General features: G+C 43.8%; 1 protein-coding gene and 1 pseudogene across 2 annotated transcripts in view; one reads left to right on the top strand and one right to left on the bottom strand.

The window, feature by feature from the left end:
- The window catches only part of WDR17 (WD repeat domain 17), a 790,164-nt gene that overhangs the window by 399,921 nt on the left and 363,785 nt on the right, over window positions 1-26,458 (bottom strand). For both annotated transcript variants that reach the window (XM_086962451.1, XM_086962452.1), the window contains exon 14: window positions 3,851-4,000. In XM_086962451.1, the coding sequence (XP_086818577.1) occupies window positions 3,851-4,000 (150 nt within the window). The remainder of the gene's footprint in view (window positions 1-3,850; window positions 4,001-26,458) is intronic.
- On the top strand, window positions 8,360-9,545 carry LOC147728690 (uncharacterized; annotated as a pseudogene).

Here is a 26,458-nt window from a genome sequence, read left to right as displayed (position 1 = left end):
ATAATTACCAATTATGTTTTAATTAGTTAGCAATTAATAATTAATTAACAATTAATTCAAAATAAATACCAATACATAAATTAACATATTTAAATAATTATAATTACATTACTTCCCACCCTATTCCCCTATAAACCCACAACCCGCTACAGAAAATAAATTACAAAAATTAACATAATTATCAATTAATCAATTAATTAAAAATAATTACCAATTATATTTTAATTAATTACCAATTAATAATTAATTAACAATTAATTCAAAATAAATACCAATAAATAAATTAACATACTTACTTAATTATAATTAAATTACTTCCAACCCTATTCCCCTATAAACCCACAACCCGCTACAGAATTATCTTACGCAAAAATGAAATACCATAAAAATAAATAATTAATATAAATAATAAAATAAATATACACTTTTCAAACATATACTAATATAAAAACACTTTAAAATTGATATTAACTTACTTCCCTCCATTTCGATATTTTTGTAGTCTATATTCTGTCCATTCTATATTTTTGTAGTCTATATTCTGTCCATTCGATATTATGTCCATTCTATATTTTTGAATTCGATATTAATGCTATCCTATTCGATATTTTTGTAGTCTATATTCTGTCCAGTCGATATTGTGTCCATTCTATATTTTTTAATCGATATTAATGCAAATCGATAATAAAAACTCAATATTTTTATTGTATACAGATAAATATGTAGTCGTTTGGAGCTGCCATATAATGGATGTGCAGCAGTCAGGGGCTGCAACCTTTCCTAATCCGTGCTCACCTTCCATTAGCAGCAATGCAGAGAAAGCAGCCACAGTCTTGAAGCAATGCCACAAGCAGCACTGAGCCAAGTCCACTGCTGCTACAACTTTAGACTCATCCAAATCAAAAAAGGGCAGCCTCAAACACATTGCCGCACTTTAAATGGCTCATTAGTGAGGCAGCAGCTACGAAAACAAGCATCCATATTATGATGATATAGATTGTCCTGAGCACAACACCATGTGTATCACAAAATCAAAGTCCAATCAATCTTCCTTATCCACGATGATTTTATTCTTGATGTTTGATAAAATCTTCTCCAGATCACATAGAGCCAACACATGTTTAGTCATTTCTGATGCCTCCGCATCTCTGACTTCATCAGGGCTATAAACAAATTGACAACATATGTCTGAGTCAAACTAGAGGTATTTACACAAGATCACCTCCACCACAACACCTGTGTGCTCATAGGTGATCAAAAATTTGATAATAAGTGCTCAAATCAATTATTGAACCAACATATGAACATGAAATTCTCACATGAATGTGTAATTATCAAAGAGAGGCAATAGTAAATACAAGTACAGTCACATACACAATAGTGGTCACCATGTTGAAGACCAAAACATTGTGAATATATAAACCAAAATGACAAATGTTCAATGTGTGGAACATAAATCAAATCTTAATACCCTTAAACACCTATGCAGCTATTTCAGGACAATGAGCTCACCTAAAAAAAAGTCCATCCAAATCCCAATCATAAAATCCACTGTAGTCCAGACGTCAAAAGCTCGTATTAAGCAAAATTATGTGCTAGAGTATAAGAGAAAATAATAATATATGTATGTAACCATTATGTTCCGCAAAAAACTCTTGTACAAGACACATCATACACCAACTTCACAACTTTCTAAACATCCTTACCATCAGTCTTTAGAAGTCCTCATATCCAGGACAAAAAAGGAACCACACTGGGTTATCCGAAGCCTGCATGTAATAGGAATAAATTGAGACAATATCACTCTCATGCTACTTTATGTTTAAAACCACCACCACAGCACCACATCAATCATGCAGACTAATTATTGCTAACTTTGGTTCTTCAAGTAAACGAACCAAAAGACTGAAAAGATATAACTCATGTACATAAGGCAAAGCGGAGATGCACCCATATAACGTGCCCTACATTAAAACAAATCTCCAAGATGAATATATTGCTTATTCTGGTTCTTTAAATAAACAAACACAGCAGGATACATGACTGCGTTTAGAATTGTCTAGTACATGATGCATGAATAATTTATCCACGCACTGTAGATGCGGTTCCTAGATTACAGGTTGGGACTATATAAGAGGGAGATCCACGATGGCCCTGGAGCAAGACGCCGGTGAAACTAAGTGCGGAGTACACTCTGCTGCTCTGGTAAATGTATCTTAAGAGAAACGTGACTAATATATTTATTGTGGAGATTCTTTTTAATGTTCGGCACGTCAGACGGGTGCATCATAGCATTGCAGCATGCGCATTAGTTATATGTTTCAGTCTTTTGGTTTGTTTATTTGAAGAACCAGAGTAAGTAATATATTTATTGTGGAGATTCTTTTTAATGTAGGGCACATTATATGGGTGCATCTCCGCTTTGCTTTATGTACATGAGTTATATCTTTTCAGTCTTTTGGTTTGTTTACTTGAAGAACCAAAGTTAGTAATAATTAGTCTGCATGATCGACAAGGACCAATGATGTGGTGCTGTGGTGGTGGTTTTAAATAGAGAGTAGCATGAGACTGATATTGTCTCAATTTATTCCTATTACCTGCAGGCTTCGGATAACCCAGTGTGGTTCCTTTTTTGTCCTGGATGAGGACTTCTAAAGACTGATGGTAAGAATGTATAGAAAGTTGTAAAGTTGGTGTATGATGTGCGTTGTACAAGAGTTTTTGCGGAACATAATGGTTACATACATATATTATTATTTTCTCTTATACTCTAGAACATACTTTTGCTTAATACAAACTTTTGACGTCTGGACTACGGTGGATTTTATGATTGGAATTTGGATGGACTTTTTATTAGGTGAGCTCATTGTCCTAGAATAGCAGCATTGGTGTTTAAGGGTATCAAGGTGTGGTTTATGTTCCACACATTGAACATTTGTCATTTTTGTTCATATATACACAATGTTTTGGTCTTCAACATGGTGACCACTATTGTGTATGTGACTGTACTTGTATTTACAATTGCCTCTCTTTGATAATTACACATTTATGTGAGAACTGCATGTTCATATGTTGGTTCAATAATTTATTTTGAGCACTTGTGATCACATTTTTGATCACCTATGAGCACACAGGTGTTGTGGGGGAGGTGATTTTGTGTGAATACCTCTAGTTTGACTCAGACATATGTTGTCAATTTGTTTATAGCCCTGATGAAGTCAGAGATGTGGAGGCACCAGAACTGACAAAACATGTGTTGGCTATATGTGATCTGGAGAAGATTTTTTCAAACATCAAGAATAAAATCATTGTGGATCAGGAAGATTGATTGGACTTTGATTTCATGATACACATGGTGTTGTGCTCAAGACAATCTATTTCTCTTGCTATTGGACTTGTTTGCTAGTCCTTTTCTGGGGGTATGAGTGACTGTCCCCATCCTTGGAGCTCACAATACAAATAGTCTGTACCGGATTAAGGGGAACACTTGAAAACTCTTTGCGCATGATAAGCCTTGCCACTAATCATCCTTTTTTTTCCATATTGTGATGATGATCACAAAAGCAAACTATGGCACCCAAAGATTACAACAAGGTGAGGGCTTTGTGGGTAGTTCATGTTGCCAGACATGTGCTTTCTGTCAACACTTGAGTTCAAAGATTTTGCTCACGAAGGAGGAACAATCAGGCCCTTCTAACTAAAGTGCAACTTCAACAATCCCCCCCCCCCTAAAAATGTCCAGTTATAACAGTTCTGTATTGTTTCTGGTCTGTGTTTTAGGTAGATAACAAGATTATGTTATGTTTTCAACATATTTAATAAATATATAATCAAATTGAGAAACATATACCTGTATTGCCAATGATCTCTTCCCAAGGTCGATCTGCCAGGATATTGATTTGAAGTGGAGTTATTAAAGGAGTCAATGACCAAAGTCTGACTGTGGAGTCACGAGAGCACGATGCCATAGTAAATGGCCGACTTGGATGACAAGTCAAACCTGTAAAAAAGAAAAATGTTGACATGATCCAGAACAAATAGGTAGATCGTGTTAATTTAGAGCATTGGCACTCACAAAGATTTTCCTAGGGGCCACAAAATTTGGTCTGTGAGGCGACAGAGGGCTGATTTATACCAGCAGGTTGACTGTCAGGGGTTGCGGAGGAGTTGGTGGTAAGGTGGGAATGAAGGAAGTGAGGCATACACATCTAGGGTGTGAATTGCACAATGTGAAACCAAAACCTGGGATGAAACCCATCTTCTAGCCTTAACTAAAATGCGTGATCCTAGGAAATTGTTTTGTTTCATTTTGCCTCTTTTTTGCTTAGTTATCACAAATGAGGACCTCGAAATACATGTCTTCGGGTTGTGTGCTGTACAAAACTGTCTCTTGTGTTTGATTTAATAAACTATATCTTGTTCATTTATAATGGAAACCCCGGCCCCCAGAGAGTGCATATAACAATTGACTTGCCTCTTAGTACACAATTGCCATTTTTGTCAGAGTTGGAGGAAAAGGATTGTTTCTCAATTCATGATTGAAAACTTTTACTTTAAAAAAAAAATACTTCTCAATGCACTGATGATCTGATGTACTAAAGTGAAACGGTTCAGCATGTTAATGAAATACACTATGTGAACTATTAACAGAGTGTATCAGATTTACACTTTTGCTGCAAGACGTCTTTAAAAAATGAAGGTGTTCCTAAATGTTAAGTGCAGCCGGACACCCTAGTTACTTCTTGGTGTAATTTCAATAAGCCTATAAATAAAAGCTTTCCCGTTTATATAACATCTTTCTCAATGTTAGTGCTTGTAGTGGTCTAGTTGTTCATCCCATGGTAGATTATCCCCGGAAACACTTTCACACTATATATCACTCTCTGGCCAGGCGTGGCCAGAGAGCATAAATAAAGGGGCCGAGGTCGCTCGTGACTTCCAGCTCATACCACCATCCTTGTGTGTCTGTTATCCGTATTTCATATAAGCGGCCTAAGAGTGTATGTGTCCATCACTGCAGCATATAGTATATGTGCCTGTAAACCCCTACACTAGCGACGAGGGTGGGATTCCAGATTCCCTACACCGGCACCGGAGGAGCGATGCCTACCAGAATCTGCAGGCGGCAGTGACCGGCGCGAGCCCAGCAACGAGGAGGCTTGCAGGGAGGGAGCGCCATCATCAACGAACCCAGCCAAAGCTCCCAGATGCCTCGGCATTAGAAGGCACCACACGCACTGGCCGACAGCGCCACAGCACACCCGGAGGCTCCCGCACCCCCTGCCAGCAGCCGCGCGCATACGCAGAGGCCAAGACAATTATTACCGACGGCCCGACCAGCGTGAAGGAAGACAAGCAAAGGCCGCAACGGAACAGGCGAGAGCCGAAGAGCCCAGCTGCTGACACCAAGCAACGCGGCACCTAGCAGCAAGATCTGTTTTCCCCAGAGGGACTAAAGTATACAAGCAGTGGCTAAAGCAACGCCAGCTTGCACAGAAAGGCAACAAGAAACAGCAATAAGGAGAACTCTCCTGGGGCCCAAAAAAATACACAGCAGCAAGGAAGACATCCCCATAGAAAAAAAAAGAAAGAGGAAAATAAATAGATATAAAACAAAGGCAACAAGCGTTGGCAAAACTCTAAATATATAAGACAAAGGCAACAAGCACTGGCAAAAATAACACAACACGTCATCAAGACGCAGAAAGATACAGAGACGTGACACAATCGTGGTGCAAATAAGTGAGGGCACATCATGTCAAACCCTGCAGCGCAAGCAGCTCAACAGCAAGCGGTTCCACCTGCGCCTCCACATCAAGTACACATCCAGATCACCTCGCTTCCACCATTCAGTGAACTAATCGACCCGGCGACCGCATCACCAAGATGGAAGGTGTGCTTCTTGGGGTTTATGGCGTTAGACGCCACCAAGGCGTTTGATCGTGTAAACTGGGTATACTTGCAGGCTGTGATAAAACATCTCAATTTAGGTCAGAACTTTAGTAGAGCTCTTGAATCTCCATATAATTCCCCCATGTCTCGACTTTTAATAAATGGGATTTTAACTCAACCAGTTCCAATGATGCGGGGGACAAGACAAGGGTGTCACCTATCGTCACTTCTATTTAACTTATACATCGAGCCCCTAGCATGCAAGATAAGAGCTGCAGAGAGTATTGCTCCATTTAAATTTGAGGGTTGGTCAAAAAAGATTGGGCTATATGCCGATGATATAATTATTTACACCCCTAATTTACATCAGTCAATGGAATGCCTTTTAGAATTGACCAAGGAGTTCGGGCTGTTTCAGGCTATGCTATAAATCGAGATAAACCAGAAGTCATGGCCTGGAATTTGAATGCTGAGGGAATTGGATGTAAGGCTGAGATGAGATATCTTGGGGTCAGGATAACGCAGGATATCAGGGACCTTACTAAAGTTAATTTTTTAAAGCTAAAAAAGGAGATAAGTGCTACTTACCGTTGTCACTGTTTGGTCACACGAATCTGGTGAAAATGATGATTTTGCCAAAGATAACTTTTTTGTTTGAAACAGTCCCTTTGTTATTTAAGAAAGAGTGGTTTCTAATGTTACAGAGCGAGATTAGTTCCTTCTTGTGGGCGTCTAAAGGGCCGCGCCTCTCCTGGAAGAAGCTTAGGATAAAACTTGTGAAGGGAGGATTGGCGGTTCCGGATTTTCAAATTTATTCATGGGCCTTCCTGCTAAACAACTGTAGAATGCTATTGAATACCCCGACAAATTCAGATATTGGGAATATGCTTTGTACAATGCTCAGAAATAGTAACTTGAATGAGCAGGGTTTTTTGTATAAGATTGCTGATTCGAAATTCTTTAAAAACGTCAGGTTAAAGGTTTTAAGAGACTTAGCAGAGCTGTGGTTCAGAATTAGAAGGGCATTAAAGATTCCACATTATAGCTAACGCACCAGGGTCATCCCCTTCGTCAAAGGATGCTTTGGCTCGTCCATTAAGAGAGGTGGGCCCCCAGAGATGGAAGGACTTATTTCCGGATGGTAAATTGATTTGTTGGGGGTTTTGCGAACAAGAATGGGTCGGAGCTTCTCTAGGTTTAAATACTTGCAGATTCAGAGTTGGACAATTGTAATGGAAAATCTAATTGGAACGTATAATGAATTCGAAGAGAAGCTTTTTTCAGACCGCCTATTCAAAAAGGAAGTAGCATTGTAGTACTGGTTGATGCTGGAGATGGAGGAGGGTCCTTTTAAGCTGCCGGAGACCCTGTGGGGAGACTGCTTGCAAGAGATTGCAACAGAAGACCAATGGCAAGTAACAATGTCTATGCTGTATAAAATAGTGAAACCTGCAAATTTAAGGCTGAATCATTTCTTTACGATCCACAGGGCGTATTGGTCTCCTCAAAGACTTTTTTAAATTCAGCTCTGGTGGTGTGGTGGAGTGCCCTAAATGCAAAAGTCCTAATGAGGATGATCTTCACATGTTTCTGCTATGCCCGAAGATAAGAGAATTCTGGGAGGCCGTGAGTAGCTGTATGTTATCAGTCCTAGGCTTGCAGATCAAGGTAAGCGCCAAGCTAGTTATATCGGGAAGAATGGATCTGCAAGGTAAGGGCACTGATGATAAAGCTAAGCTTTTGTTTTATGCTATACTGCTGGCACGGAGAGAGATTTGTAAACTATGGGTTTCTCCGGCCCGACAGAATTGGACTGGCCACGAGCCATGAAAGCTATCGCTAAGTTAGACATTTCGGATCAGACTAAAAAGAGGTTCAGATTCTGGACCCCATTTTTGTTAGGTTTTGGGTAAGGTATTCTGTTTTAGTCCTTGTTCAAATATAAATCCAATGATTAAGCCTTCGCCTATCTCGGCTGGTTGAAGTCTTCCTAGGCATTGCGAAGATTCGAGGATAAGGTGGACACGCTCCGGAGGAAGACTCTCTGCCCCACACATAAATGGGGTAATGCCTGGAGGAGGGTTGTATCTCTAAATAGCGTTGCACAAGCCTTTTTTTTCTGTACAGCCAGTATATGAGGTAAAAAGCCCAAGGGGGGTTTCCTTGAGTAATGGGCGGCCAGAAGGCCAATGAGGATATAAAAAAAAAAAGATGGAAGGTGTGGGTTAGCAGTCTCAACAATTACTTTGTGGCTACGAGAGAGACAGACGGAGCCGTCAAAAGATCACTGCTCTTACACTTCGCAGGAGACGAAATATACAAACTATATGCGCACCTCCCGAACACCGGCGCAGCCACCGATTATGATGCTGCGGTCAGAGCTTTGGACGCCCATTTTGACCCCCAGCTCAACCCTCACTATGAACGGTTTAAACTCAAACAAGCCAGACAGAGAGAGGGAGAGTCAATGGACACTTTTCACGTACGCCTCAGAGAACTAGCAAGCATTTGCACTGAGGATGACCAGACAAAACAGGTGACCACACAACTCATCCAAGGTTGCCACAACAAGACATTGCGGACACTCATACTTCGACAACCGGCATATCCCTGAAAGAAATTTTGATCCTCGCTCACTCACACGAACTATCAGACATCCGAGCAACTGCAATGGAAACCATGCTCAACCAACAAACTGATCAACCATTGAATGTCAAGACGGAGCGAGCTGACGCCATTCGCACATCATCTTGTGGTGGGCGACAAAGGTGGCCCACCCGGACACCACGACAAACACAGTGTGGCTACTGTGGGACAGAAGAACACCCTCCAGAAAGTTGCCCGGCGAAGGGAAAGACGTGCTCCAAGTGTGGCATCCCCAACCACTTCGCGAGCGTGTGTCGTGGAGGCTCGCGAGGTAGAGGCAACCCAGGAAGGAGGACACTGACAGGAGCCGTAAGACATCTAGTGCTAGAAGAACCCGCAACTTTGCGGTCAACAAAAACCTCGTCTCGCCACACCCAGTGCCTGGATGATTCCTCCACGGAAGAAGTTGAAGAATGCTACTTTGTGTTGTTTGCAGGTGACCTCAAAAAGAGACGGCGACCGCAACCCAAGTGCAACATTGAAATTGATGGATCCCCAGTAACAAACAGGCCTAATTGACACAGGGGCGACCGTTAACGTAATGGGGTCACAACATTACAAACAGCTGAACCCGAAACCAACACTTACCCCATCCAAAATCTGAATTCTCACGTATGGAAGCCAAAAACCGCTTCCGTTGAAAGGAAAGATAACAGTCCAAGTGAAGTCTGAAACCAATAGAAGTAACAACAATGTTCCATGTTGTTGACAGAGAAGCAGATATACTCGTTGGAAGTCACACCGCCGAAGACCTCAATTTGATTGCGTTTGCAAACGCAGTATAACTTCTCCAGACCGATGACATTCTGGACATGTTCCCAGAATTATTCAAAGGATTAGGAAAGATTAAGAGATCACCCGTAAAGCTACATATAGTTCAGGCAGTCCAACCTGTTGCGCTAAGACACCAACAAATCCCTTTCCACCTCCGGTCACTAGTAGAGCAAGAACTCCTGAAGCTGGAACAACAAGGAGTGATCGAAAAGGTAACAGGGCCAACTCCATGAGTATCCCCCATGGTAATCGCCGAAAAACGGAAGCAGCCAGGGAAGATTCGGATCTGCATCGATATGAAAATGCCTAACCGAGCCATAAAACGAGAGAGACACTTAACGCCGAAGGTTGACGACATTCTAGCCGACCTCAATGGTTTGCAATGGTTCTTGAAATTAGACCTCAATGCTGGTTACCACCAGTTGACACTAGCGGAGGAGAGCAGGTACATTACCACATTTTCAACCCACCTTGGACTTCGTCAGTAAAAAAGAATGAACTTTGGGATATCTTTGGCAGCGGAGATCTATCAGGAACACTGTGAGAGAAATTCTGTCAGGCCTCCAAGGCGTCCTTAACGTGAGTGACAATATTCTTATTCACTCCAAAACCCTTGAAGACCACCACTGACGACTCCGCGCCACGCTTCAGCGACTGGCAGAACATGGCGTAACCCTTCACAAGGAAAAATGCCAATTCTTCTGCAAGACAATTGATTTCTTCGGCTATGTATTTAGCTCGGAGGGTGTCAAAGTAGACCCCAGGAAATCCCAAGCAATTCAACTAGCTTCTGCTCCAACCAATGCCTCTGAAGTAAGAAGTTTTCTAGGGATGGCAACATACTGTGGGTGATTTATCCCAAACCTGGCAACTATTGTAGAACCACTGCGAAATCTTACAAAGAAGGAAACTCCCTGGAAGTGGACCACAGAGGAAGACAGAGCCTTCAAGCAAGTAAAGTCAGCTCTGCTAGATAGCACGACCATGGCCTACTTTGATACCACGCGCACCACAGAGTTGCTGGTGGATGCCAGCCTGGTAGGCCTTGGAGCTATGCTTACCCAAGAGACTGAACCAGGGACCTGGGTCCCATTAGCTTTCGCGAGCAAAGCGCTCACAGCAACAGAAGCCCGGTACTCACAAATAGAGCGAGAAGCACTGGCCATCAAGTGGGCATGCAAGCACTTTCATTTATACATGAGCGGACACCCCTTTTGAGTGATAACGGATCATCAACCTCTTGTCCCGTTGTTCAAAGGAACGCGCGCCTCACCCACCTCCCAGGATCGAAATGTGGGCCATCCAATTGCAACATTACCAGATGGAACTAATTTATCGGCCAGGCGCAAAAAACCCGGCGGAATTTTTGTCTCGTCACCCAGCACCAATGGCAGAAGAAGACGGTGATCAAAAGACAAAAACAGAAGAGTTCGTAAACATGGTCGCCCAGTGGTCGAGTCCGCAAGCTCTTTCGATAGAGGAAGTAAAGGAGGATATGGACCAAGACACGGTCCTCCAGCGAGTAGCTGACGCTCTGAAGGTTTCTTCAAGAACATCCACTGGTGCAGTGAACCCGACAGGACCCGCCTGGGAAAATTTTGGAAAGTTCGAAACGAACTCAGCTCCGCGGAGAACGGAATCATACTAAGGGGTAGACGCATTGTTGTACCGCAAAGTTTGCAAGAACGAGCAACGATACTCGCACATGAAGGTCATTAAGGCATCGGGAGGGTAAAGTCAAGGATGAGGGAAAAAGTGTGGTTCCCAGACCTAGAGGACAGCGTGGACACTGTTGTGTGCAACTGCAGAGCTTGCCAACTCACAAGTAACGCCGAAGCCTCAGCACCCGGGATCACCGAATGCCCGGCCCCATCGCCATGGTCATGGGTGAGCCTTGATTTCGGAAGTTTCCCCGACGGGAGGGTCACAGCTGTTCTCATCGACAGTTACACCAAATATCCAATCGCCGAAATTCTGCCATTCACAGCATTTGCCACTCTCCAACCTATCCTGGAGAAGTGGTTTGCCCTATTTGGCCTGCCACACGTCATCAAGACCGACAATGGGCCCCCATTCCAAGGCGGCGAGTTCAAAGACTTTCCGGCATGCCTAAGAGTCAAGCATCACCGAATTACCCCTCAGTGGCCACAAGCCAATGGTGAAGTCGAACGGTTTATGCACACCACCAACAAAATACTACGTATAGTGATGGCCGAACACACCGATCCAGAAGTTGCTCTGCAACAGTTTCTGAGAGAATACCGCAGCACACCTCATTGTACAACACAACGGTCTCCTTCGTCACTCATGCTAACAGGACCTCGACGAGACATGTTCGACAGCTGGAAGCCAGAACCTTACGACCCTGCGAGTGCCCAAGCAAAAAGACAGAAAACCAACGACAAAGCAAGTCATCAACGAAGAGCGAGAGTCCGTGTAATGAAGCTTGGGTGCTATGTATTGCTACGGAATCGGTGGAGCGGAGGGAAGTTCCGAACTCCCTATGAGCCCGGACTGTGGGCAGTCAAGTCGACCAAAGAAACGGTGGTCACTGTAGAGCGAGATGGCGAAATAATAACAAGGAACATTTCATGGTTCAAGGAGGTGTCGCCCCCAGTCAGAACATCCCGGGGGGCAGATCTGTCGAGAGCCGCCGAGGGGCAACCGGACGTGGCTGCATGCACCTCTGATGAAGCTCCACCTCAAAGTCTGACGGAGTCATCATCTTCAGAAGCTCTTAGCTTCAGGGACACTACTAACGATCAAGGGCCGATGAGTCCCCGGCAAGGACAAGAGAGCAGCCGGCACCCCTACAACCTCAGGCGAAATCCCCGGCCTAACAAAAGACTAGCTGATATTGTATGCAGAAATTTAGTTTCTATTGACTGTGTGGAAAAACCAAGTTGGGATGGGATGTAGCGGTGTAGTTGTTCATCCCATGGTAGATTATACCCGGAAACACTTTTACACTATGTATCACTCTCTGGCCAGGCGTGGCCAGAGAGCATAAATAAAGGGGCCGGGGTCGCTCGTGACTTCTGGCTCATACCACCATCCATGTGTGTCTGTTGTCCATAATTCATACAAGCGGCCTATGAGTGTATGTGTCTCAGGACACCCCCGCGCCGCACGACCACCAGCTGTGCGTGTGCCCCTCGCTGCTGCTCGCAGCCTCGTTGTGCCTGCCTCTCTGCCCTAGCTGCCTGCCTCGCTGTTCCCTGCCCCCCTGCCGTGTTTGCGTGTTGTTTATTTCATAGCCTTTTTGTCTTATCACTGCTGTTGTCCCCCTGTGCCTGTGTGCGTTGTTGAAATAGCCGTGTTGTAATATTTTTACTGCAGTCCCCCTGTGCCGGCCCGCCCCGCTCCCTGCTTCCCGCCGCCGTTCACGCGGCCACGCCCCCTTTTCGTTTGGTGTCCTCCCCACGCCCGCCTCCCAGCTGCTCCTCCCTCCCACTTGTCCATAAAAGGCGACCGCGCGGCGCAGGTGAGTGTGACCTGTTCTCAGGACACCCCCGCGCCGCACGGCCACCAGCTGTGTGTGTGTGCCCCTCGCTGCTGCTCGCAGCCTCGTTGTGCCTGCCTCTCCGCCCTAGCTGCCTGCCTCGCTGTTCCCTGCCCCTCCGCCGTGTTTGCGTGTTGTTTATTTCATAGCCTTTTTGTCTTATCACTGCTGTTGTCCCCCTGTGCCTGTGTGCGTTGTTGAAATAGCCGTGTTCTCCCCGCTCCCGCCTCCCAGTTGCTCCTCCCTCCCACTTAGCCATAAATGGCGATGGCGCGTACGCGCAGCGGTCACGCGCAGCGGTCACGCGCAGCGGGCGCGCCGATTGTGTGCCGAAGGTGCGCCAAAAGTAAGCCCGTCTGCGCCTGGACCGCGCCCAGCGCCAGGACCCCTGGCCCCCACAGACGCAAGACGACCTGACAAACCTACGATGCCGCGGCCCTAAACGCACTCAATACCGGCCGGAAGCCCAACTGCTGCCGGGCCGCCCTGAAACGCTTCCACGGACCCTTCACCTGCACAACCTGCAAGTTCACCTGCCTCCGAACATGCACCGCGCCCGCCAAGCCAAACTCCAGCAGCGACCTCAAGTGCATCCTGCTCAACACCCGCTCCGTCCACAGACACGCCGTCGAACTCTGGAACCTCCTCGACACAACCTCACCAGACATCGCCTTCCTTACTGAAACATGGATGAACGCCTCCTCAGCCCCCGACATCGCCATCGCCATCCCGGATGGATACAAGATCATCAGGAGGGACCGCGTCAACCAGACCGGAGGAGGCATCGCCATCGTCCACAAAAACACCATCCGCATCACGACCGCCGCCGACGACACCTACACCGCCGCCGAATACCTCCACTTCCAGATTCATACCGACCCAAAGACGACCCTCAGAGGCACCCTCACCTACAGACCCCTGGGACCACGCACACAATTCAGCGAAGACATCACGGACTTCATCAGCCCACACGCCCTCCTCTCCGCCAACTACATCCTCCTAGGGGACCTCAACTTCCACCTGGAGAACAACAAGGACCGTAACACCGTCACCCTGCTGGACAACCTCGCCAACCTCGGACTCAAGCAACTGGTCAACACCCCCACCCACTACGCCGGCCACACGCTTGATCCCGTCTTCTCATCCAGCTAGCACATCGCCTTCAGCCACTCCACCGGACTTCACTGGACCGACCACAGCTGCGTCCACTTCAGCTTCAGAAAAACCACTACCTACCACCACCGCAACAGGTTTCTCACAGAAGCTTGAGCAAGATCACCGCCGACCAGCTCACCACCTCCCTCAGCCAGAACCCACCTGCCAGCACACCGGACCCCAACGAAGCAGCCCGCAACTTCACGCAGTGGCTAACCGCCTGCGCCGACGACCTCGCACCACTGAAGAACCCTCCCAGCAAACCCAGAAGCAAGAAGGCCCCCTGGTTCACCGACAAACTCAAGGACTCCAAGCCGCCTGAAACTGAACTCAGACAAGACGGAAGTCCTCATCCTGGGGCCATCACCCTCCGCCTGGGACGACTGCTGGTGGCCCCCAGCCCTGGGCACCGCCCCCAAGCCAACAGACCATGCACACAACCTGGGCTTCATCCTGGACTCCTCTCTCTCGATGCCCAGACAAGTCAACGCTGTCTCCTCTTCATGCTTTCACATCCTCCGCATGCTCCGCAAGATCTTCCGATGGATCCCGACCGAAACCAGGAAGACGGTCACCCAGGCCCTCGTCACCAGTCGACTGGACTACGGAAACACCTTCTACGCCAGAACAACAGCCAAGCTCCAGAAAAGACTCCAACGCATCCAGAACGCCTTAGCCCGACTCATCCTGGACATCCCCCGATGCAGCCACATCTCCGGCCACCTGAGGGACTGCACTGGCTCCCGTCAACAAGAGGATCACGTTCAGGCTCCTCACCCACGCACACAAGTCTCTCCACGACCTGGGCCCTAAGTACCTTAACGACCGCCTGACCTTCCACACGCCCACCCGCCAGCTACGGTCTGCTAGCCTCGCCCTCGCCGCCGTACCACGCGTGCGAAGAGCCACCGCCGGAGGCAGATCCTTCTTCTACCTGGCGGCCAAGACATGGAACTCCCTTGCCATCCACCTTCGGCTGACCCAGGACCACCTCACCTTCAGGAGACAACTCAAGACCTGGCTGTTCGAGCAGTAGCGGACCCCTTCCCCCAAGCGCCTTGAGACCCTTCCGGGTGAGTAGCGCGCTATACAAGTGTTATGATTGATTGATGATTGATTGTGTCCATCGCTGCAGCCTATAGTGTATGTGCCTGCAAAGCCCTACAGAGCTGAGTGTAGTAAACAGCAGCCCAGTGCTGCTCTTTACCAGTGGACCGCATGTAAAGGACAGGAGGGCCGCATGTGGCCCCTGGGCCGTACTTTGACCATCACTGATTTATAGCAACTAAACAATATTGTGCTTCTTTTAACAAAGAAGCAAGGACGGCATCATCTGCAGATGTATTGTCTACAACTATAATGAGCGTTCCTCATGGTGCTTGAATAGAAATATCAATGCATATGTTTACTATTGTCCAGAATAGTTTGCAAGGTAAATTAGACTTCACAATAGATAAGTTGGAAATGTGAAGATGACCAAAAAAATTAATCGAGTAACATCACTATTCCCTTATTCAAGCACGACTGAGGGAACACAGTGCCACAGCACAGATGGGCTATACTCATACAATCTTGCATGCAGTGCTGTTCTGCATACAGCAGACCCTGTTTCAGCGCTAATTCCAGGTGCAATTCCGCCATTTGTTAACGTTTGCACTATGCAGAGCAGTGGGCTTCTTTAGTTATCACTCCAATCACATTCGTCTTTCAAAAATGTATCAAATGACGTTTTTTTAAACTATGAATTGACTTTTAAAAACGAACCTTTAGTCTTTCGGTCACTTTGAGTTTTGGACGTTGGTCCTCCTTTCTGTGGTTTCACATGAGCTTCTCTGCCCGTTACATTATTTATTCTTAAACCTTCGAATCTGCTCTGCGCTGCTCTGCAAATGGGGAAGGGGCAGATTATTTTCTCTACATTTCAGGGATATTTTAGATTTTACTATATCAAGCTTCAAAGTTTCTTTTTGGCAACTAGCACACTACCGTGTTTATTGTTTATATTAGTTTTTGTCCCCTGTTTGCCCTTCCTACAATATTATAGTTTGTGTACAATTTTGGTTGTGAGACATGCTGGGCGCACCTTGGTTGATTCTTGAGTGTATTACTACCTTTTGGGGCTTCAGGAATGTCTCAGTAATTGCATCCACAGTTTTCCTTCCTATTGTCCGGTTTATTTACTGGGAATACACTTTTCACTAATTCAGTTTGCAGGTAAAAGTTGTGCAAACATTTATTTCAAGAAATACCCCAGAACACTAATAAATAAATTACGTCGTAAAATGTGTTACAAACATCAAAAATTCAACAGGAGATGGCAAAACGCACGAGTCACTTAATGAGTCTATGTGATTTCTTTCCTTAAGAAGTGCATTTACAGAAAACCTGCCAGCGTAATCGAATTTCCACAATCACAAAGGCAGAAGAGGTTTACTACAGTTGCATTTTATAACACTTGATAACCCTGAAGAGGTGCTGAAGCAAATTTGCAGGATGAGTGTCACCTTACTCCCTGTCAGTGCTCTGGATGACAGCATGGAGGTGTGTGTCTGTCATGCTGCCAGTATGCATTTTTTTTTTAATACACTTTTTTAAATTAATAAAATAGCAGCAATAAGACAGTATAAGGGTCCACAATATACATATGTATGTTTCAGAGCGAGTGACATATGGAAATTGCAGTTTACATCATCGCATACAGTCACATTGGCACTATCAGACATGACCACTGGTTGATGCACAACACTATGTCACAATTGCAATGCAGACATTTACAGCACCGGGTATGCAATATACAGGTGCTCACGTTATTCATCTTCATGCAGGGTCATATCATTGACATCCGCTATGACTCCCAGTTTGAGTCGATCGTGACGCAGTTCGAATGTAGGGGATATGCAGATATGCAGATGCCTCCTCTGTACCTATTCCGCCCTGCCCATTTACGTTCCCATTTTTTGCGACAGCCCCTGTTTTTAAAGACATCTTCTTCGGCTAGCATTGCTCTGTCCATGTTGTCTGGCCAGTAACGCACAGTCGGGACCACCACCACCCCCCATTTTTGTGCAATATTGTGCTGTTCAATGGCCCATCCCAATGAGGATAACAGTAGAAAGTTATGGAATGCACCCCTTGTGTTCTCTAAAATCATCTTATTATTCGTCGTAATGCTTTGAATTCATAAAGGCGTGCAAGCACGGTCCGCGCCCTATCCCATTGCGCATGCAATGTAACTAAACCCAGAGGAACCGTATTCTGGGAACCCTTCCGGCTGCACACCCAGATCCTGGACTATTATGAGTCCAATAAATCAACTATCCAATTCTTCTTTGGAGTCTTATTTATTTCATATGCTTTAACCGCTTCTTTCATTTTCTAATCAATTTATTTTACTCATTCGTCTGTTGTACTCCAAAAGATGACACAAACAAGGAAGAAGTGTACGTTTCCTCATGTCCCGATTTTATTGGCAACACCCAATGTATTTCGGGAATATCTATTCCCTTCGTCAGGGGTATCTACAAAGCAAGAAAGCAAACGCCACCATCAGTATCCGTTATAGTACTGCTTACTTCTGTAAAAAGCTGCATTTACGAATTTTACCTGCAAACAGTTAACTGATTTAAATTAACATGCACATTGACATGAATTTAAACATTACCCATTTCTTCATATTACTCGAGTGTCAACAAAACGCCCCTACGTCCTTGTTGGTGCCCATTCTATTCAGCCCCCACTGTAATGGCAATATTTTACTCCACGCACTGTGACATGGGTTCAATTTAAAATCCCGGCTGCTCAAAAACCTTGCATCATGTCCGTAAAGCCTCTTGCTTCCAACATCGTGCTAAATATCACCAGGGTGCTGAAGCGCACTGCTCTGTTACTGCGCAGTTGATGATGCGGAGTGGAGTAAAATATTGCCATTACAGTGGGGATGTTGAATTAAGGGTTAACATTTCAGAATGAGGTTATAAAAAGAGGGGACTAAGGAAGGTTTGTTGAGCTGCAGCTATGTGGGGGTTGAATAGAATGGGCACCAACAAGGATGTAGGGACGTTTTGTTGAGACTCGAGTAATATGAAGGAATGGGTAATGTTTAAATTCATGTCAATGTGCATGTTAAATTAAATTAGTTAACTGTTTGCAATTAAAATTCGTAAATGCAGCTTTTTACAGAAGCAGTGCTATCACGTATACTGATGGTTGCGTTTGATTTCTCGCTTTGTAGATACCCTTGACGAAGGGAATAGATATTCCCGAAATGCATTGGGTGTTGCCAATAAAATCGCGACATGTGGAAAAGTCCACTCCTTCCTTGTTTGTGTCATCTTTTGGAATACTACAGACAAATGAGTAAAATAAATTGATTAGAAAATGGAAGAAGCGGTTAAAGCATATGAAATAAATAAAAGTACAAAGAAGAAGAATTGGATACTTGATTTATTGAACTCATGATAGTCATGGATCTGGCTGTGCAGATGGAAGGGTTCCCAGAATGCGGCTCCTCTGTGTTTAGTTCCATCTCAACGAGGCCCATGTTTTCTCGGTTTGCGTTAGGTCAGTGGCTTCCCAGATATTTAGAAGGCATAGTTGGGGGGAGGCATTCAGAGTCTTTCCACCTGCTCTTTCCATCTGTTTCGTAAATGCATCATATTTTGATACGGTCTTTGAAGACCAAAGCCATGCTCTTATCACGCTTTGCTGCACCCACGTTGGAATTTTAAATAAAAAAGGAGTGAGAGATAGGACACGTAAGCCTTTTCGATAGTATACAGAAAGTTAACCCCTCCCCTGCTGGTGACGGAACCACTCCGTCATCAGCCGCGGTCGCGCTGTGCTGATGACAGAGCGGTTCCCTCACGGCCCGCTCGGCATGCCCGCGCGGCGCGGATTCCGCGCCTGCGCTGAGCGTTCTATTGAGCGGGCGGGGCCGTGACGGAACCGCTCCGTCATGAGCACAGCGCAACCACGGCTGGTGACGGAGCGGTTCCGTCACCAGCACGGGACCGCCGCGCCCCGCCCCCTTAGCACTGCGACGGAATAGCCGCCCAGTGAAGGGGTTAAAAAGTGTTTTGAGTGTGAGTGTAGAGTGCCCATGTGAAAGTGTTTTTTGTGTTGTGTGTGGGCAACAAGCTGCTCAAACCCTGTCTTAGCAAATGTGTAGCAGCATCTACATATGGGCGTAGGGGAAATGAGTGAGAAAGGATTAAGTTGTGCGGTCATCAACCTGTTTTAGATTGCTCTGAATCATACAACTTAAACCACACTGAATGCAGGCCTAAAAAGTACCCAGAGGTAAAAGTTCACTCCAGAATGGTAGAAGAGCAACCCAGATAAATTAGCATGACTAAATAGACACTGTGTGTGCTCTGAGGAGTCCATTCAGGGGCAGCAGGGAATAATCCATAGGAATGGACAGTGTAAAACCAGCCACAATATATGGTTAGATGGGTCCACCATGGAATGAGAGAAGCAACCATTTTATGAGCAGCCAAAGTGTATGCCTGGAGAATCTCCCCACAAGTGTGACACGGAGAAAACAATAAGAATGCACATTATACAGTAAACAACTGTGTACAGCCTGATGAGTCCCCTTGAAGCATCAAAGAGGTAACCTTTATGCAAGCAGCCATAGCATATGTGCCTGTGGAGTCCACTCCGGTGTGGGGGGGAGAAACCATAGAATGGACACAACCAGCCACTGTGCTTGCTCTGAGGAGCCACAAAGAAACCACTGTGCAGCCAGTCATAAGAAGTACTCTTTGGAGAAAGGGGAGGGATTGTAAGTGTTTTGGGGTGAAGCCTCCTGCTGGGGAAGCTGAACACTAAATGGCTCTTAGATGTTTAAGTTTTCATTATTGCTTAAAGGTGGTATCCCATCCAGGATATACATTCCAAATCTGCTCCTGACAAAAGTCAGGTATAATTGCCTCTTCAGATTAGACAATGAGAGGGAGCAAATACATAACAGATCAAAAAGGTAATTCAGGAATAGTTACATCATAAGATCAATAATACCATGAATATCAACATCATAAAATCAGTAACCCACCATGGTACAAGCAATTTCATGCTCTCAAAATATTAGATTATGCCAAAAATCCAATACAAATTTGAGAAACATTTAAAGGGTTGAAAACTCAGGCAAACATTTTTTTTAATTTTTAAAGAAAATGTTTTATTTGCATCAAGTGAACACAATAAAAGAGGCAGTAGAGAGGTCATACAGAAAAAAAAGAAAAAATCGAAAAGTAAAATATACTATTATTGAGACGTAAATAATCCCCAGATTCTGTCAATTTTTCGTTTAGCCTGAAGGCCCCTTGAGGCAGCAAGGGTAATCTCCATATTATATGTTTCCTTAACTAGGCTCCACCATTCCATAACTATTGGTGGATTTTTCTGAATCCAAGCTTTAGCAATAATAAGTCTTGCACAGGTAACTAAAATGTTCAACAAATCACTAAATGCACTAATACCCCCGCATATACCCACCAACACATCAATTGGTGAAAATAAAATAGGTTGAGCAAGTCTATCGGAAACCACCTTAAGTATTCCATCCCAATATTCACTAAGATGAGGGCAAGAAAAAAACATGTGTACAATATCAGCAACACTTAGATCACATTTAGGGCATTTCGTACGTTCACTATAATTATTATTCCTTGCCCATTTAAGAATTCTCTCGGGGGTATGGTATAATTGACATACAGTTTTAAACATTTGCAGTTTAAGACTAGAAGAGTGAACTGATGCATTTAAGCTTTTAAGAGATAGAGTAATTAGGTCAGATGGTACAGTCAAAGCCAATTTTCTATTCCATTTCTCAGTTTGTTTTATGGTGTCGCTAGTGTTAAAGCCAGAAAAAATCTTATATCCTATGCTAATCATGGTTTTGTCTGATTCTCCCATATAAAACTACTAATAATTCCCTCTAATCTAAGAAAATAAGAATTGTTTACACGTAGGGGAATTGCTCGAAATAAATATAAATATTTAGGCAAGATTTTCATTTTAATTAAATTTATTCGGCCGATGATACTAAGTGGCAATTTATGCCATTTATTAAATTGCATAGCAGTCTCTTTTAATAATAATTCATAATTTAATGCTACAATTGAATCGATATCCGAAGAAATGTTGACACCTAGATAGGTTGCGGCACAGCAAATTCATGGAGTGGGGACAGGCGAATGATAATTCATAACAATTTGAGTTTTGGTGGTGTTAAGTCTATAGCCAGAGACTGAGCCATATATACCTGCTTCTATTATAATTCCTTTCAGGGCTTGAGGCACATCCGAGGAGAAAACTGCTACGTCATCCGCATATACAGTAATATCACGTTTATTTAAGCCATTGAAAAAAGGACTAATTAGAGCCTGACGTTGAAGTGCGATTAAGAAAGGTTCCATACCTAAAGCAAAAAGCAGGGGTGATAAAGGACACCCCTGTCTTGTCCCTCTCTTAATTGGGAACATAGGAGAGCATTTTCCCATATAAGATACTTTGCCCGTAGGGTTATCATAGAGTGATTGAATCCATCTAAAAAATTGGCCTTTAATGCCAAATGCTTGTAAAGCCGCCCATAAAAAGCCCCACCCCACTCGGTCAAATGCTTTTTCTGCATCTAGTAAAATCATACCGAGTGGGGCGGGCTGAGTCCGTGCAGCATCAAAAGCTGAAATGGCCATATTAATATGCGCTGTAGTGTCTCGTTTTGGAATAAATCCATGTTGCTGAGAAGAGACAAGCTGACACATGACTGGCGCAAGCCTAGTAGCCAATATTTTGGCAAAGATTTTAGCATCGCTGTTGATAAGCGAAATTGGTCTGTATGATCCTCTCTCTTGAGGTACTTTACCCTTTTTTAAAAAGAAAATGATTTGAGTTAGATTCCAAGGTTTGGGTGCTTGTTGCCCATTACCTATAGCACGGATCACATCGGTTAATAATGGTGTAAAATCCTCGGTACAGCATTTATATAGTTCCAAAGGAATAGAATCCTCCCCTCCAGCATTACCTGTTGCTAGGGAATTAATAGCATCCCTAATTTCTATTGCTGTAATGTCTACCTCTAGTTGTACAGATTGTTCCGGCTCTAAAGCTTTAACCATATTTAGCTCTATATAATTTTTAATACTGTCATCCGAGATTGCAGTTTCTGGTGTATATAGAGCTTGATAAAAAGGGGCAAATTGTTGTAAGATTGATTTAGAGTCACAAAATAGTTGATTATTATCCCCTTTAATTTCTTTGACCGTATTCTATGATCGATCTTCAGCAACTTTGTAGGCCAAAAGATTACCAATTTTTTCACCGTTTTCATATTGATCAAGTTGATATTTTTATAGTGAAATGAAAGGAGGTGCAAGATGGCGGATTGAGACCGCCAGAGCGGAGGAGCGCTGAACGGGTTCGGGCTCGCGTGCTTGTTATGCCGTGTATGCAGTGACTGACCTCTTGTTCTAAAGCGGCCACTTCTTGGACTATTGGCTTCTTTTTACACCGATTTCAAAACAATTTCGGTTACACCGCTGGTACTGCCGGTGACTGCTACTATCTACGGCGCTAGAGCGGAGCCCCCGTAACTTACAACTTCTTCACAACGGATTGGGTGTAGGTGCTGCGGAGCCGCGGAGCACTGGATTAGAGCCTACCTGGATGCTGCAACTTCGGCTGATTGAGAGCCGAGTGCGGAACTTGCTTCGCTTCGCTCGATTACCCCGTCTGACCCCTGAGTCCACGAGGGGTTGGTCGGCGGTTAACTGGTTCGGCCTGCGGGTCTTTAGGCGGTTCTCCTCCTCGTCGATAACGGTAACAAGTCACTCTGGAATGGCGCCGAAACGTCCCGCACGGAACATCCGGACCACGACAATAACCGGGAAACAAATGCAAGCGCCGGTGCCAGCGCTGTTAATGACCGCCACTTCCAGCGATCCAGTCTCCATGGGAAAGTCTGCTAACAATGCACCGGCTCCTGTTCTGGACATGAACAAACAACTTTCTGGTAGGCAAGAGAAGTTGGGAGTAAATGTGGGTAGCTCTAAAACTAACGCTGATGATAATATGTTACCAAATGTGGGAGTTCAATCAATACTGCTTGAGACAACGTGCAACAGTGTTAACGTAGAGAGCCAGAACAATGTTACTTCAAACAACTCTCCCTTGACAAAAGTAAATGAAATCGAACTTGAAACTAACATTGGCTTAGTTGCTGGCTCTCTTGCCCCGACTAATTAAGCTACAAGTTATCAAGTTACAAGCTCGGTAACTAATATCAGTATAAACCCCACCCAATTTGAAATTCTGTTAACGGAAAATACTTCAACTAATCAACTGCTATCTACTATTTCAACTGTAAATTCAGCTGAAAAGGGAGTGACAGGGGCTGAAGGATGTGATAATGTTGATGGAATCGAGATAGATGAGGAGTATGTAGACCTTTATGATCATGGGAATAACACACCATCAGGATTAATTAAAGACAAAGACAAAGCTATCAACATCAAAAAGCTTAGAGACAAAACTAAGAATAAAGCCAAAAAGATTATAAGCAAATCTAAGCCAAGTACTATGAAAGCAATAGCAGAAAATAGCCCTATCAGACAATGGGTGCAAGCTAAGGGCGGTGTTAAATCAATGGCTATGAGACTTTCAGGTAATAGTCCTAGTGATCTGGGTATTGTAATCGAAGATGCAAATGCTTCTAAATCTATGGTGGACGTACCTGGATCGACGGGTTCTAACCAACGGCCAATTGAAGTACTCACTGCAGCTCAGAATATTGAAAATGCGATGGCTTTAATGGAAGGACATGATCTATCTGGCTCTGGTAAAAAACCTTTAGAACCTTTAGAAGAAACCTCATCTAATAACAATAATTCAATGCAAGATACAGCTAGTATTGTTAGAGTAACAATGTGTGGCATCGAATCAGCTTCAATGACAGAGTGAACGAAAGAAACAACTCCAGAGGAGCCGGATCACTCTTTTATCTTATCAGCAGATTGGACCCTTCAAGGGGAGGTATCCGCATCTTTTCAGACGATATTACAGCTACTAAATGAACAGAAACAGGAAGCCAAGATTCACTATCAGCAGATGAGGAAAGACAGTAATAAGACTCAAGCCTCTCTGCAAGAGATGTCATGTAAATTGGGGGCTGTCTCCCAAGATATGGAGCAACTACAACAAAGAGTGGCTCTAATAGAGGAAAAGTCGCATCACTCTGAAATTGCTATGAATAATCATGCTTCTCAACTACTTCAGATGCAAGCTAAACTTGAAGACTTAGAAAATAGACAACGGAGACAGAATTTACATGTTTTTGGTATTGCGGAGGGAGCCAAGGGAGCTGATCCTAGGGCATTTATTGCCCAATTGGTTCAAAAGGCTTTTCCTGATTTATCAGATTGGGATTGGGACTCCCAGATCCAACGTGCTCATAGGCTACCCTTAGTTCAAAGGAATAAGAGTGGTAAATTTCCTCGTCCAATTTTGATATGTATAGGTAATTATCTGCTTCGCCAAGCCATATCAATAAAAGCAAGGCCAAATTTTCCAGTTACCATTGATTCAGTTATATTTTTTGTTAGATCTGATTTAAGTAAACTTTTTCTCTGGAACGACGCTGGCAACTGAAACAATTTATTGATCCAATCAAGGAGTTGGGATGTCAAGCTTTCTTACAGGAGCCAGCAAAACTGAAAGTAATCAAAAATGGCCGGTCTTATTTTTTCCTGGAAGAGAACGAGGTTGAATCTGCTATGGCTACTTGGAGATTGGAAAAATGAACTGGATATTGACTAATGTTATGCTTGTATACATTACCCCCTTCTTTTTGGATTTTGTGACTTTTTGCTCTATTGTTATTCACTCCAATTTATTACTAGACTGTTCTGTTTTTTCTGGCTGGGTGGTAATAGGTCACATTAGATATTGACGACTATAAAGCACGGCTCTTTTGATTATTTTGAATGCCTGGACCCTATAAGCGGCTAAATCTGCTTGTTGGCTGCCAATATAGCGGCAGCCGGTCTAAGGGGGGGACCTGCAGGTAACTATTGGGTGGGGGAGGTTGGGGCAGAGTGTGGGGTGGGGAAGAGGAAGATATGTTTTGGGGTAAAAAATGCATCAAAGGACACAAAGGCTACAAAAATAAGAAGAATTATAAAGATGATTTGATTTGTTATAGAGGTCATATAGATAGGGACATATATTATTTGAAATGCATCAAATAAAATGCTTAGTTTGGAACGTTTCAGGCTTAAACAATAGAATAAAGAGGAGCCTTGTGTATGAGGAGCTTAAGATGTACAACCCTCAAATCGTGGCCATTACTGAAACTCATATAGCTTACAAAGATAAACACCTGCTTAAGCAACTAGGATACGATATCATAGTTTGTACCGAATTTAATGCTTCAATTCGGGGGGTGGCGATTTTAAAGCACAAAGGCTTAAAGGGTGAGATATTCAAGACACTAACTGATAAAGCTGGCAGATGGGCCATTGCTCAGATAAAGCTGGAAGATCGAAAATATGCAATATGTGGGGTTTATGCGTCAAATCAAGATGAGCCAACAATTTTTGATCAGATTATTATGGAACTGCTTGGATGGGAAGGGGAATATGTTGTGCTGGGCGATTTTAATTGTATTATGAATTACAATTTAGGCACTACTAGGAAAAATTCCTTTCAGAGAATGAGGAAAACTAGAGCTGCAATTTTGGATCTAGCGGCTATTCATTTCCTGAATGATGCTTGAAGATGTCTAAATTCTAAATTAGCCGGCTATACATATTATTCTGCAGCTCATAAGCTCTGCTCACGTATAGATATGATTTGGGTTTCAGACTTTATCCTTGGTAATTGTTCGATGGCTATATATCCAAGGGTAACCTCGGACCATAACCCTATCTCTCTAACTTTTGAGGCTACAACTGAAGAGTTTTCTCCTCGTCTTTTCTCATTTCCAAGATATTTGTTCACTGATTATGGGTTTGTGAATCAACTTAAAGAGCACATAAAAGAATTCATTGACATAAATATACAATCTAGTCAACCCTTGATAGTTTGGGATGCTTGTAAAGCTAGCATACGCGGATTCACACAACAATATATCTGGCGACAAAATAAAGAACGCCGAAATCTAAATGAGAAAAGGCTTGGAGAAATTTGTGATATTGAACTTCAGTTGTCAGAAGCTATCTCTGGTGGGGCATCGAACTTAGATGTATTCAACTTTAAACTAATTGAACTTAAAGCTGCATTAAAATATCTTCTCAGGGCTAAGAGTATTAGCAAATTAAAAAAAAAACATTTTTTTATTTGAAGTAGGAAATAATGGGCAACTAGCATTGGCTATCGTTCAAGATTGTTTTTTTTTTTTAGGATTGGGGTCTGCTAGAAGTGTGATGATGTAATAAAAATGAGTGACAAGTAAATAACACCTATTTCAATCACTCGCCATGGTACAAT

This window comes from Lissotriton vulgaris, chromosome 3_1 (assembly GCF_964263255.1).
Source record: "Lissotriton vulgaris chromosome 3_1, aLisVul1.2, whole genome shotgun sequence".
Lineage (NCBI taxonomy): Eukaryota > Metazoa > Chordata > Amphibia > Caudata > Salamandridae > Lissotriton > Lissotriton vulgaris.
Note: the sequence above shows the minus strand (reverse complement) of the source record. Positions and strands in the feature narration are given on the sequence as shown.